Source organism: Onychomys torridus, chromosome 1 (genome assembly GCF_903995425.1).
Source record: "Onychomys torridus chromosome 1, mOncTor1.1, whole genome shotgun sequence".
Taxonomy (NCBI): Eukaryota; Metazoa; Chordata; class Mammalia; order Rodentia; family Cricetidae; genus Onychomys; species Onychomys torridus.
In genome coordinates this window covers 107,139,832-107,154,531 of record NC_050443.1, presented here as the reverse complement: position 1 = coordinate 107,154,531, position 14,700 = coordinate 107,139,832, and the positions used below count along the sequence as shown (strand labels likewise).

At 47.8% G+C, this 14,700-nt stretch overlaps 1 protein-coding gene across 1 annotated transcript in view; it reads right to left on the bottom strand.

Moving 5' to 3' along the window:
* Positions 1 to 14,700, bottom strand: part of Plpp4 (phospholipid phosphatase 4) — a 129,259-nt gene that overhangs the window by 78,450 nt on the left and 36,109 nt on the right. The window contains exon 2 of the mRNA XM_036191653.1: positions 2,408 to 2,516. Within this exon, the coding sequence (XP_036047546.1) occupies positions 2,408 to 2,516 (109 nt within the window). The remainder of the gene's footprint in view (positions 1 to 2,407; positions 2,517 to 14,700) is intronic.

Below are 14,700 nucleotides of genomic sequence, written 5' to 3'. Positions count from 1 at the left end.
TACCTACATTCCATCACTGGGACCCACACAGACTAAGGAGAGGATCAACTCCCACAAGCTGTTATCTGACTATGAAAGGCACACCATGGCATGTGTGCATGTACACACACACACACCACAAATGTGCCCCAAGAGAAACCTATCTAAATTAGACATCTGGAAAACTATATGCTCCACTCAACATTCTTCTGCAGTCACTGGGAAAGTTTCCCAGGACCCAAAGTTGGCAAACAATAGCTCACATTAACTTCTTAATAAAATCTAGGTGAACAAATCTAATTATGGCATGACAAAGGATTTTCCACCTTTGAGTGGCAGGTATAAATGCCGCTTCTAATCACCCGCTGCTTTTGTGGACTGCACTGAATCTGGTAGCCAGATGCATGTGCTCCATCAACCACTATTAGCAAAGTAAAAGACTGAACTTGTTTCACTATAAGGTAAGACAGAGTGTCAGTGCATGGATCCAAATGTACATCTATTCTTCAAAAATCACGGAACAGAATGACCTGTTTGCATCTCATCCAAACCACTGGGCACGAGCAAATTGTTTCATCCCACTTGGGTCTCTAGACAGAATATTTGTGGCATCTTCATCCACTCTTCAAAACAATCCATTGTTCATAAATTTAAGCCAGAGCCACAAATTTCTCTCCATGTCCCATATGAACATTCATCTCCAAATTGCATTTTACGGCACATGAAATGCAAAACCCTGGGAAGAATGGGTCTGAGTGATAAACAGATGTTTTCTCCTAATTGTGCTGTGAAGTCATTAGCCACACACTGGTTCCTTCATATCTGGGATTTATTGAGTTAGGATAGAATTGGAAAAGTATCTTATTGTAATATGTGAGTATCTGTCATGCCCTACTGCCAACCGACCTTAATAGTTCACTTTGCCTAAGATTTACAGAAATTGATTTCATTTTCCAAGCTGAAAAGTAATTATTAAAAGCAACTGCAATAACACCTGAATGTTCATGCAGTATAGAAGGCATTTCCATTTGCAGATACGAATATCTTTCCAACCATAGTTACTTAAAAAGCTTTCCTCTGTGAAATAAAGGGATTTTTTTTTCAAATAGTCCCATGTATATTGTGAATGTTCTGGAATAGTCACTGTAGTCCCCAGAAGCACAAGCATCATGGAGGGTCAACAGGAATCACCTTCAAGCTGCTAGGCAGCCCAGGGGAAAGTTTCGTTATTGTTTCCAGTGGAGGGAGCATGTGACTGTTTCCTTTGCTATAGAATGGCTCACTGGCAACGCTCCAAGAGTGACTGAGCATCAATAAGGCGTCCCCAATGCTCTGGAACATCCAGGGCAGTCTCAGAGTGGACAGCTGACCTCGGATCAGACACTGTCACTCACTAGCCATGTGGCTTCAAGAAAGTCCCCTCATCTCTCTGGAAGCATTTCTGACCCTGCAGGCTGTGGATAGTAATGACCCTTTCCTCTCTGACATAGGCTGGGACTATATGAGATCACCTTTCCACAGGTACTGGCACATAGGGAGGGAAAGGTCAAAGGCTGTAATTGCCACATGGTAAGAGAGAGGTAAAAATAACCCCACTATATCTACCAGCTGTTTGGGTGTTTCCTCATTCATTCTAGGAGAGAGACACAAACAACATCTAGTAGTTAGGCTACAGGTAGCCTTTTTTCCCCACTTGTGTCTGGGTGTATGGTGTACACATGTGTATTTCCATTGGCATGTGTGTGGGTACAGATATGTGTGTGTGTAGCATGTACAGAGGTCTCTAGTTCAAGTTGATGTCTTCCTCAATGGCGCTCCACCTTATATATTAAGGCAAGGTCTCATACTTGAACCTAGAGCACATTGATTTGCCTAGTCTAGCTTTTGCGCCTGCCTTCCATGTGCTGGGATTACAGGCTGGCCACCACACCCACTTAGTATTCACATGAGTTAGGGGGATCCGATCTCCCACCCTCACACGTGGCAAGTACTTTACCTAATGAGACAGTTCCCAGCCCACCACAGGGCTGTCTTGTCAGCGGTCAACAACTGCTCAGCCCAAACTAGAGAAGTGGTTAGCAAAGCTCTCTACAGTGATTTTCAGGTTATCCTGAAAAAATGGACAGGGAATTCTTGTCATTAGCTTCCAATCTGTTTTTACTACACTGTCACTATGTGGAAACACTCAACATAACTCAGGGAAGCAAGTTCCCCTCTCTTTCCAAAATGTTAGATAATCACAATTTCTCAAGTGAGCAATCAGTTTCTGTCATGATCTGGAAGTGGGTTTTAACTGGATGAGTTGCTTTGCTCTTTATTTAAAGTTGACTACTGTCTTCAACAGGGGTTGGAACAGCAAGGATCAAAGCCCATTTGGTTTGCAGTTGAGATGGTGAACACATCAGCCACCAAATCCCACGGTACTTACAAACATGAGGCGCGTAGGTATGTTGTCTGACTGCACCAAAGGATTTTTATAGAGCCAGATCTCTTCTGGCTGGATGACTCTCTGGAATGGATCCAAAAACTCTGTAAAACTGAAAGAAAACAAAGAGAAGGACATGAGAGCTGAGCATTCAGTTGCCAGGGACAGACCCTTGGAAGCCACTTCTGCACGCCCTTAGGAGAATCTTCCAGACTTCTGGGAAGGGGAGAAACAGCCCCCAGTGATGGTCCTCAGCCAGTTCCAACTGGAGAAAGACAAAGAAACAGAGACTGTAGAATCCTCTGTCCTCCCTGGCAGCAAAGACTCATTCTCCGGATAAGGAAACAGCTTTGAAACTGTTCTACAAAGACTCTAAGAACTCAGACTCCCAACGTGAGCTGAAAGCTCAAGTGTCTCACAATGGCTCACGCAGGGTCAGGGCCAGGCCAGCAGCACACTGTCTGAGAACAAAATGGCTCAGAGACAGAAGTGGAGACTCAGCAGGCTCCCGTGACCCACCCAGGAGGGGACAGGAAGGTTCCTGCCCTCCCTCCGGCTGCCCAGATGAGGCCATGCTGCCGCCACTCCCTCCACTAGGGGGCAGAGGAAGGATGAGATGAAGCGATGATGTTTGGGTTCTGCTAAGGGGCTAGCTCTAGGCATCTTTCATCTCTATCTTTTCACCCTCTGAGAACCCACCCCTGCCATGGTAACCACCCAGCCTGGGCTGTGTCTTCATTAGTTGGACAACCAAAAGCAAACTTTAAAAGGGAAATGGTGGGGGTGAGGGAGGCAAGCAATATGAATTTACTTTTTCAGATTTCAGCCATTAGCCTCTGCCCAGCCTCTCTAGCCCCACCTCCACCTAAACCTCGTTCAGAATGGTTTCAGGCACGATGGCTGGGAGCCAGGGTGTCAGGAGCTTCCAGTCCTCCTCTGCCAAGCTGAGAAATTTTGATCCTGAGCTAATGGGATGGAAAGAGCCACTCAAAGTGGTGCCCCTGGCAACACGATGCTTAGGACGCAGAGAAGAGCAGAGGAAGAAAGGCAAGAGGGTCTGCTCAGGGGTACACAACTGCCCCAGTAAGAGATGTCTGCAAAGTGGCCGAGAGGACACATGGGAGGGCATGCAGGTGGGTGGTGGGAGTGGTTGGAGTCCAGTCCAAGCTTCTAGTTTGGGGTACTGTGGACCAAGATGGGGAGCATGGGGTGGCCCCTAGAAGAAGAGGAGGGCAGCTTCATGATCCTCTAGGGACTTTCAGGGTACCTAACAACCTTAGTCTTGCCACAGCCATCCCTGCTTTAGTCCTGAATCCAGAAATTCCCTGGAAACAACAAAAACAACAACAAGACCAGTCATCCAAGAGCCAGGAATTGGGAATCTCACAACCTCAATTTGCATCCCAAACTTGAGTGTCCTATGATCATGGTCCGTCTGTATTTTTCATGCACATTTTTAGCAGTGACCACACAAGGACTGTGAGCTGAGAGCCTCCGAGGATGGCTGGCCCACCAGGAGGCTCCAATACTGCCAAACGTAACACCCACTCTGAGCAGCTTCACAGTACACCATCAAAGGGACCGGCCTCACAGTCAACCGTGCATCTAAAAGAAGCAATTCCTCCCTGTCTGTTTCTCCCTGCCTTTCTGTCCTTCTTTCCATTCTTCCTTTCCTGTGCATTCACCTGTGGGTGGGGTTTTAAATGCTAAGAACCTGTGTACTTAGGAATTCCAAGAAGAAAGAGGTGCCTTTGCCAGCTCTGCTCAGCCCAGTGTCCACACACACACACACACCCTGGAATGATAGGAGTCGCCTGGGACATACTTGTCAGTGTAGTAGTCACCATCATAGAGACCAGCCCAGCCCTCACCAACCTGAGCTCAGAATGTGTCTACTGCAGAATGGGGCTCCAAGTGGGCCAAGAACCTGGACTGCAAAACTGCCATGGGCCCCGTCCCTGTCTCCAAAGCGAGGTACGCCGAGAACCTCTTCGAGCATCAGCAATCTCCTCCCTGTCACAGCACCCCACCCATGAAGCTGCTCTACGCGACTGGGTAAAGCCCTGTCCCTTGTGGGGCTGCCATGTACTCACCTGCAATGGGAAAGACTGCAGCTAAATCAGAAGCCACAGCAGGAGGTGGGTGAGAACTTTCTAGAGATTTGCTAGCCAGATGTACAAGCGGTAAGGAGAGGGCCTGGGGATGTGGATTTTAAACTATTCTCTGGGTGCCATACTCCAGCTTTGACCCCAGTGATCCCCGAAGGGTCCCTCACTCTTGGACTCCAAGAAACTTGATGATTAAATTTTCATCATCTACAATCCCAGTGTGTCGATCCAGCCCTGGCTATGTGGTGCATGGGAAGTCCTTTCCTTAATACCAACACTTCAGGTTCCTTGTCTGTGCACTGACCCTATCTTACCAGCTAGAATGGAGATTAAATGGAAAGAATACACATGGAGACTGGGCTGCGACTCAGTTGGTAGATGCTTGCCTGCCATGCACGAGGCCCGGGGCTCCATTCCTGGCACCATATCAACTGGGTATGACGGTGCACACCTACCCAACAAAACATGGGCAGGAAAGCTAGTATTTTTCCTCCATTTGCTGCTGTATTCCAGTCTCTAGTGTGTGTTTCCACCAGTTTTTAGTATTTTCTTTGACTGTGTCACAGCTGACTCCCTGCTCCCAGGTGTTTTAAAAGCACTTTAAACAAAATGGAAGGCAGCAAAGTTTATTTAAAAGATGTTTTTAGGCCATATAGCCTGCTTACAATAACTACAATTTCTTGAACATTCTGATTACTGTGACTCTACAATAAAACACCCAAAGATAGTTGATTTCATTCATGAGTTTCTGGTTTGAGAAATTCCAGGGGTCCAGCTGAAGGGTTCTTACTTAGATGTTCTCTCTCAATATCTTAGAACATTGGCTGACACTGCAGCTATCTGAGGGCCCCATTAGGCTACTCACCAAGATGGCTACCCACTGATGACAGCCTGGCTGTAGCTGTACTGGAACACCAACACACTCCTAGCGGTCCTAGGGTCTGAGAACTCCAGCATCAGGAGAGAGGTAAGCAAATGCTGACTGACTTCTTCTGGTCCAGCCTTAAGAGTCATGTAATGTCATTTTCATTGTTTGGATGTTGATGACGCCCAAGGGCTCAGCTGTTTTGAACACTTCGTTCCTAGGAGGTGCTACTGTTTTGGAAGGGTGTGGGACCCTCAGGAGATAGAACCTAGCTGGTGGAAATGGGTCACTGAGGATAAGACTTAATGTTTATTTGTTTCATAATTTACTTATTTTTATTTTATGTGCCTTGGTGTGTTGCCTGCATGTGTGAGGGTGTTGGACCCCCTGGAACTGGAGTTAGAGGCAGTTATGAGCTGCCATGTAGGTCCTGGGAGTTGAACCCAGGTCCTCTGGGAGAGCAGCCAGTATTCATAACTACTAAGCCATCTCTCCAGCCCCAGGACTTGACATTATAGGCCCTACCCTATTTCCTGTCCTGTTTCCTAATCTGTCCAAATGTAAGTGAGCAGCCTTAGGCACCTGCCACCACACGGAAGAGTTGCTTCTGTCTCCCCTGACATGATGGGCTGTACCCCTAAACCATGAGCCAGAAAAGACCCTCCGTCCCCCAAGAGTTTGTTGTTGTTGCTGTTTGTCAAGTACTTGATCACAGCAATGAGGAAACTATTGAATGCAGTCGGTGTGACCACACTTAGGGCAAATCTTACAGTTAGTGTCAAGGAAGGGAAACAGACGCTGTCTCTTGACAGGTGTACTGACTACAGAAAAGAGGTGGATGCAGAATATGACTCCAGCCGCCACTGAAGGGCCACCTGCCACCCACAGGGGGTCACTAACTCTAAGGGTTCCACGCCCACTGTCAGGGACCCGGAGCCTTGACTTCCATTTCTTGTCCACAAAGAGGCCACAGGAGACTTAGACACATCACTGAGCAATTTCCTTCCCACTGTCTATGTCCTAGGTACCTCTCTCTGTCTGTCTTTGTCTCTTTCTGTCTCTCTGTCTCTGCCCCACCCCTCGGGTGGTGTTCATGTACACGTGTGTAAGTGTGGAGGCCAGAGGTCAACTAACCTCAGATCCTGTTCCTCATATGTCGCCCCCCCCCCTTGTGTTTTGACACAGGGTCTCTCAACGGGCCTGGAACTTGCCCATTAGACTAGGCTGTCTGGCCAGCAAGCTCCAGGGACCCATCTGCTCTGCCTCTTTATCACTGGTAATCCAAGGATGTGCCACTGCGCCCTTCTTTTTAAGAAGAGAGTGGGGATCAAACTCGGGTCCTTATGCTTTCCTGTCAAACACTTTACTCAAGTTATATCCCCCAGCCACAAGTTTTACTTTCTAAAGGTCAGGTGCAATTTTTCTAAAATGTTGTCAAACACTGAGACTTTTGAACAATCTTTCACTGTACCCTGACTAGCTGCAGCCAAAACACATCTATCAGGCAAATGGTATCTCCCGGGAACAGAACGCTAAGAAAGATAGATGTCCCTTCTCCAGCCACTGGCGTCTGCCTCGGAAAGTCCAGACAGGAAGGCAGCTGCTTGGAGGACCCAGGGTTTCTAAAAGCAGATGGGTCAGAAGAGGGCATGTGGAGGATGGAAAACCTGAAGACTTTACAGTGCTGCCGAGGGAGGGCACAGCCAGCCCTGGGGACATCCTTCTCTGAGCTCTTTGGAAGGAGGCTGTAAAGCAAGAAGTAGAAACTCTGGGGTGGGAAGTGGGGAGATCGTTCAGTCAGGAAGGTGTTTGCTGCACAAGTGTGGGGACCTGAGCCTCATCCCCAGAACGTGCACAAAAAAAGCAAGGAGTGGGAGTGAGCACCCGTAATCCCCCATGGAGGAAGGCAGAGAGGACGATCCCTGGAGCTCACTGACCAGCTCCTTGGCCTACTTGGTGTGTTTCAGGACAGTGATAGACTCTGTCTCAAGAAATAATAATAAATAAGCAAGGTTGGTGGTCATCTGAGAACAACTGAAATCTCAGGAAAGACAAAGTGGTCCCCTCGCCCCCCCCCCCCCCCCCCCCCGCCTTCACATGAAACTGAATATACAAAGCATACCTCATATATAAGAACATGCACACACATACATACATATATACACACACACACACACACACACACACACACACACACACACACACACACACACACGCACAAACCTTGCTTCTTTGTGAGCTTTAGAGGTACTGTCTTTAGTTACCTCATCACCAAGGCTCACTCTGAGGACACCCAACAGTGTGACAGGTCATAGGACCCCACACTTTAATGTGCCCAGAGAACACATCTGGGTGGGGGGGCTTATGACTACAGATCCAGGTACAAGAACGTCTGGGAGCTGACATTTCTAGCAAGCTTCCTTCCTGATGATGCTTACCTGTAGATCACAACCTGGGGAGTCTGTTTCAACCTCAGACAGCAATTTGGACCTTCACTTAGCAAGCCCCAGGGGATTAGTGTGCTTTCTATGAGTTGAGACTTGGTGTTCTCAGTAAAAGCCAGGGTCTCCTAATTCCGGCCATTCAAGAACCAGGTTGGCTGATTTGTACTATTATTTTTCTGTAGACAGAATCCCCTTGGACACTATTCTGATTATTTTAGATGAAATTCTATGTCGCTGATTTTAATTATAAAATCAGCATGGCCTCTAATACATCTGCTAAGCCTCAACATAAACACAATGGACTCACAGGGCTGCTGACCAGTCCTGCACAGTGACCATGGGCTCTGAACAGAAGGCTGTCCTCTCTGAGAAGGTTCAGAAATGTGGCCGAGGAGGCCGTCCCATGCAGGGTCTGGAGAGACCATTGAACTTCTCCACTGCTGCTGTGAGGAAGGTCATGCCCATGTCTAATTGCACTCATCCCACAAAGCCTCGAATACCACTCCAACCCCACTGTGTTATACGGGAGTGTGGGGAATATGAAAATCAACACAGAACACCCAAAGGCTTGGCAATCTGGGTCATTCTGAAGGAAAGTGGTTCCAGCAGCTTTAGCAATGTCCGTATCAGCATATGCCAGTGTGGAGACCACATCCTCAGCTTTGCAAGAAAGGGATGAAGAACATAAGGGCAAATCTTTGACCCCTGTCAGGTAAATAAAATTATGTAGTTTACTTTCATTCCCAGCTAATATAATGCAGAAGTCAACGCCTTAATGGCCCAAAGCTCTGACAGGGCCACAAAGCACCTCCAGGCTGAAGATGGAACTTGCTGCTTCCATTTTTGAATGGCACTTCCCTGGCTCTGTGGGGAAAAAGATCTGAAGTAACTATGTGTGCAGTACAGGACCCCCTGCACACAGATTGCATGGACCATGTCTGTGTCTTCACTGTGTATCACAGTGATCTCAACACTAGAGAAAGGCACCTAAAAAGTCATTAAGTTTGATGACAAAAGCTGAACAGAAGGGGAAGAAAGCTGTACCAGAAGGAAGCACAGAAATCTAGCAGGTCATAGGGGGTCAGTTACTCAGCACTTCCAAGAAAAAAAATACTTATACAATGAGATTGGTTAAGTAAAGGTGCAACACTTTCACAAAAAGCCCAGGATCAGTAAGCACTATCACCCTAACCTTAAGTAATGGTATCTTCCTTCATTATCAGCATGCAGAAGACATTAACTATTGTCAACCTCAGGTCACTCAAAAATAAAATGTCTGAATTCTGTAAGCCAAATATTTCTACTACTACTAAAGTAAGTACACATGATTAAGGACTAATATAAATATGCCCATGATTTCATATTCTTTATGAAAACTGTGACCATTAAAAAACCAAGTAACTAACTGGGCAAAAACTGAAGCATGATCCTGCTTCCCCACTGTCTGAGAGGGGCAGTCCATGCATGCTTTACTGTCCCCTCAGCGAAGGGGACCGATGTTCCCCAGCTTCCCACAACGCAGTGTGAAGAACGCAGAAAACACATGGAATGCATTTTCACAGACATGATCCTAACCTTATGCTCAGAAATTCTCTCAAGTCACGTATAGTTCATGCACAGAGTATGTGTTTAAATCTCCCTTAAGTGCATCTCTCGCACACACAATGTGCACACAGAGGCAGCGCACACGATCCAAATGCAGGCCCATCCATCAAAACTGATTGAAGTGAGTGGGGAGCAGGAAAACAGAGAATGTACTACAGTGTATTGAGCTGGAAAAGAGGGGCTAATGACAGCAAAGGAGGAGCAGGCAAAGCACTGGAGTATGAAGGACTGAGGCCGAGGCTATTGGGCAGAAACCCAAACCTTCTCCTCTGGGTGGACCTTCACCCCTCATCCTGTCTTCTTCCTTCAGTCACCTGACTCTTCCAAGCAGCAGGTGCAAATCTGGGGGGGGGGGCACAGCACCACTGTGGACTGTCCAAGCCCTTCCCCAGGTTGGCCTCCCCTAGAGGATCCCAAATGAGGGCCAGAGTCTAGACTGGCACAAGATGTGCACTAAGCTCGTGACTACTCACGCATTTACACATGCTCACACACATACACACCCAGTCCCGTTTCCATAGCTTACCTTGGCCTCAGCACTTATCCGATGCACAGATGATTCTACAGGAAGAGCACAGTAGGTAACAGTTTTCCTAACCTTTGCCAGCTTTTATTCAATCAATGCACCACCTACAATATGCCTGGGAGTGTCTTCTAACACCAGTGACACCGCGATGGTCCCCATTCTGTAAGAGCAGCAGACAGACAGACAGACAGACAGACAGACAGACACACACACACACACACACACACACACACACACACACACCAGCACACAGACACAGAGCCACTCCCTGCTCCTCCAGGGACATTTCACTGAGTATGACAACAGACTGAGCCCAAAGTTGGGAACCAGAACAGTCCATTTCAATGAATCGCTAGTAGAAATTAGAAATAACAAGTTCCAGGGCAAGGGGCACTAATGTCTTTTCTAACACAAACTGTTAAAGCTCTGGTGTCCCTATCAGCCGATAAATGCATAGCCTTTCACTCTGTTTGTCCATGGGCCTCTCCCAAAGTAAGAGGATGTCCCAGAGATAGTAAAAGTCATACATTTAGAAGCCATCCCTTCCACCACCCCAACTACGCCAATTAGGCAGAAATATGAACCTGTCAGGTCACTGACTTGGTCCAAATCTCTGATTCAGCACTTGCCTTTCAGGTGGCATGAGAAAGGTCATTTAACTTCTTCTCAGAGTTCATATCTCCCCCAACTCCTCAGGATGACCATGCCTTCCAGGGCCACTGGGAATATTTTATTCATAGCAGTAAATGTTAGGATCTGGCTGGAGCCCTAAATTTCCCACAATGAGAGGTGGCTGATTTTCTTGACAGTGTAAACAGCTGTGACTCCCCTGGGAGGTGACTGGGTCTGAGACTGTTCCTTCAGTTCCCCTGAGGTTGCTGGAATTGTGTGTTGGGTAGGGGCTCAGACAGAAGAATGGTTATTAAGCACTGCTTGACTTTGGCCATTCAGTGAGCCAATTGTGGGCCAGAAAGCTGTTTCCAATCCCTGAGATCTGTAGGAGAAAGACCTGATGTGAGCTAAAAGGGCTTTGCAGGTGAGAGCCAACACCAAAGCATGTTTCCTAATTGCACTATTGACTTTTCCTCTCCACTGGGTCCTTGCAAATAGACATCAAATGTGGCCAGCAGAAGAGGCTGGCCGCTCCACACTTGCTGGGAGGAGGTCTATCAGATTGTTCATTAGTGCTGGAAATGAGGAGTGGAAAGTGCTTGTGGAGAGAACATATTAATGAATTATCTCTGAGCCAGTAAACCATCAGCCAGACTCCAGGTGGATCTTCCTCTGAGGCAGAGTCCTTGGAGACCACAGGTACAAAAGTAACTATTAGAATCACAAGCAAAATGACCCATCACACGGGGCTCTGTCCTGTGCCAAGCACTTCGGTAGTGTTTTCCATAGTAGCTTCAGTAATCCTCAGGACCACCTTTGGAGGACACTGGCAGTGTTCAGCTCAGAGTCAAGTGCACCAAAGCTACAAGCTGTGGAATGCCTGTCTAGGTCCATGCTGACTTTTAAAAATGTTGTTATTGTTGTGAGTACATGAATGCCACGTTTATTACTATTATTACTGTTGTTGTTATTGTTGTGAGCACACGAATGCCATGTTCATTATTATTACCATTATTATTGTTGTTGTTGTTGTGAGTGTAGAAGTCAGAAGACGGGAGGACAATTCGGGTCATCAGGCCAATGGTTTTCCTCACTGAGCCCACACAGCTCAGCCTGCTGGTGTCCACTATTCCTCAGGCTATATACTGCAAGCCTCAGGAAGTCTGGGGTCTAATCCCTCTCTCCTGTTTCCCACACACTGGTCTGCAGCCTCACTCAGTGTGAACGGCAGGTCGGGATTTAGGAGAGGGCAGTTCCTGTGTTTACTGGGGGGAAAGATCTAGAAGGAGGAAACAAGATTCAGGAAATCATTGCCACCAGTGCCCTCCTGCCTGTCACTCAGACAGCGGCTCCCCTTGTAGCAGTGACTTTGTCCAATGGCCTGCCCTCGCCCAGTGAGAACTGTGCCAGGGCCATCTGCTCTAGACCAGAAAAGGTCCAGCTCCCCATGTGTCACCTTCAGCTCCATGTGTCACCTTCTCCTCATTCCGAGATCAGCTTCCCACCCGGATACCGGCACTGACTTCACAGACGTAAGTGGCACTTGGGGCAAAGATGGGACACACACTCCACTTCTCGCTCTAAACACACGCCCTTTCTAGCTGAGGCCACAGACTCTGGGGATGACTGTCTGGCTTGGATATCCATTCTTCTCTTTTCTGCCACGTGATCTTGGGCTCCTCGTCTCTCAAGCCTTGTTTCCCTCATCTGTAGGTGATTCCGAGAGCAGCACCTGCCTCAGAATGTGTATACCGTGGGTCAGCTCGTGGGTGTTACATTTGGACATCGGAAAGTAAAATCAAGACTTAATGTCGTATCCGAGCGCAGCATCAGACACTAGAAGGGTTTCAGAATCCTACTCACAAGTCTGTCCCCTATTCCACTTGCAGGGATAATGTCTCCTAAACAAACAGTATTGTCCTAGTGAGGAGCCAGACAGTTGCTGCTTAATCCTAAATAGTAAGTCCTAGTTCCCTGTCAGCCAATACTCAACTGCCCTCTGGGAACATGCCTCAGCCCTTGCCCAGGGACTTTGTTGCAATGTGGCTTTGCACAGGATCCACTGTTCTCTTCCTGGATGCAAGTGTCTATGACCCAGAAACTCCGTCCAGGGTTGCTCACTGCCTGTGGTCATTCCCCAAACCTGAGGTCAGGATTTCCTCCCTTGACTCTCTAGCTCCCGAGATCAGGAATCCTCCCTCCATCCTGGACAGACAGTGTGCAAGTAACGCATGTACCCTACTACTGTGTTCTCCTAAGCATGCCAGCATAGGATGGAGTAAAGGCAGGACAATGGTTAAGCCTGGAGACTTGGTTCATCTGCCAAGTTCCTGGGAGTGGGGAGGGGAGCGACCAGAAGAGAAGGGACCAGAAACAAGCCTAAGTGAAGCCATTCTGCGAGTGTAACTCTTCTTCAGATCATGCGAGCTCACTAATGCGTATTTCCCCTCTATGGCCACTAATACTGGGCCCACAGTCTGCTCTTTCTGGACCTCTAACTCAATGTGATGTGAAACATGTACATGACGTCTTCACTGTCAACCTGGCTGATTCTGGGTGTATCTAAAGGAGTTTTCAGAGAGCTTTTTAACTGCAGAGAGAAGACGCACTCTGAATGTTGGTGGCACCATCCCACGGGCTAGAGTCCAGGACTGAACAGAAAAGGAAGAAAGTGAACTGAGCAGTAACATTCATCCCCTTCTGCTTTCTGGCTGTGGACACACTATGACTAGCTGCTTTACACCCCACTTCTGCCTCCCCATCTTCCTCACAACAATGGGCTGTGTCCCCTATAACCACGAGCCAGAACAGACCCGGTCTTCCTGAAGTCAGTGTTGTTACTCATTGGTCAGAACAAATTTGTTACTATGAGAGCATTCGCATCAAACATTGTCTCCAAACACAGAAACCCCAAACCTCACGAAGACTTGGGATCCAACAGGGGCAAGAGAACCAAACCAGACACCTCCAAGGAACAATGAGATGAACACAGGAAGAAACCCAGAGGTAATAGCCAGGTGACCAAAGACCAAAAGACCAAGCCAAACCAAACACCTCCACAAATACAGTATGAATGCTATGACTGGGTGGTCCTAGGTTTAAACGATGCTAGAATGAGGATGACGGGAACTGCGGGATGTGACGTCACCGGATACTAGGTGACAGAGGAAGGACTGGTGTCCTTCCCTGCAGTGAGGACAGGGGTGTGGAAGAACACTTCCTTTGCAGGAACAGCTGAGGCGTTCAGGGGCTCCAGAGCACGCAGTATCAGCTACTTATCTGCAGATGTTCAGAAAACACGAACGCCAAGGCATGGGGTCAACGTGACAACCACTGACAACTTTCACCTCTGTGTGGGGCACACGGGGATCATCCTATTCTTCAGTTCTTTGGTATGCCTGAACTATTTCAGATTAAAACACTGGCATAGCAAAGTCTAGAAACAGTACCTCAGAGGTGGAGAGTAAGTAGTGGGCATGGTGGCACACACCTGTAATGCTTTTGAGTTTGAGGCTGGCCTGGGCTACATAGTAAGTCTCTGACTCAAAAGAAAAAAAATAAGTGGGGAGGAGAGGCTGCAGAGAAGGCAAGAGTTGGGAAGAAAGATGGTGGGAGCTAGACCTCCCAAACCCAAAGCCTGCACACTCTTCATACCACTCATTACCTGCGTGACTCTGGGCAAGTCGTTTATCCCCCACGAGTCCTGTGAAGAGGAGCAGGGATTCCGCTCATCACAAGAACTATGACAGGAAAGGCAGAAGGGACTTGGCTCGGCGCTGAGCCGCACTCTGTTCAGTCCACAGTCCTTTCCCCAGGAGTTTGTCTCCATTTATGTCTATAGCATATTGCAATTGACCTCTGTTTCACCAAAGCAGCCACACACACTCAAACATGCTTGCAGGGGACCCAGCAAATGTGTAAGCTGGGTTGGGGCAGTGCATGGAAACCATAAAAGTTGCTTCCAGAAGTCCAAACACTCAGAGCAAAGCTTTTTGCAAACGTTTCCACACAGGGTTCTTCCCCTTGGGAGTACACAACAGAAGATGGTCATGTGTCAGTGGCATGGAGCCAAACAAAATCCCTGGTCTTCATGAGTCCAGACTGCAAAGGCTGATGCAGGAGGGTCTTTTGGGGGT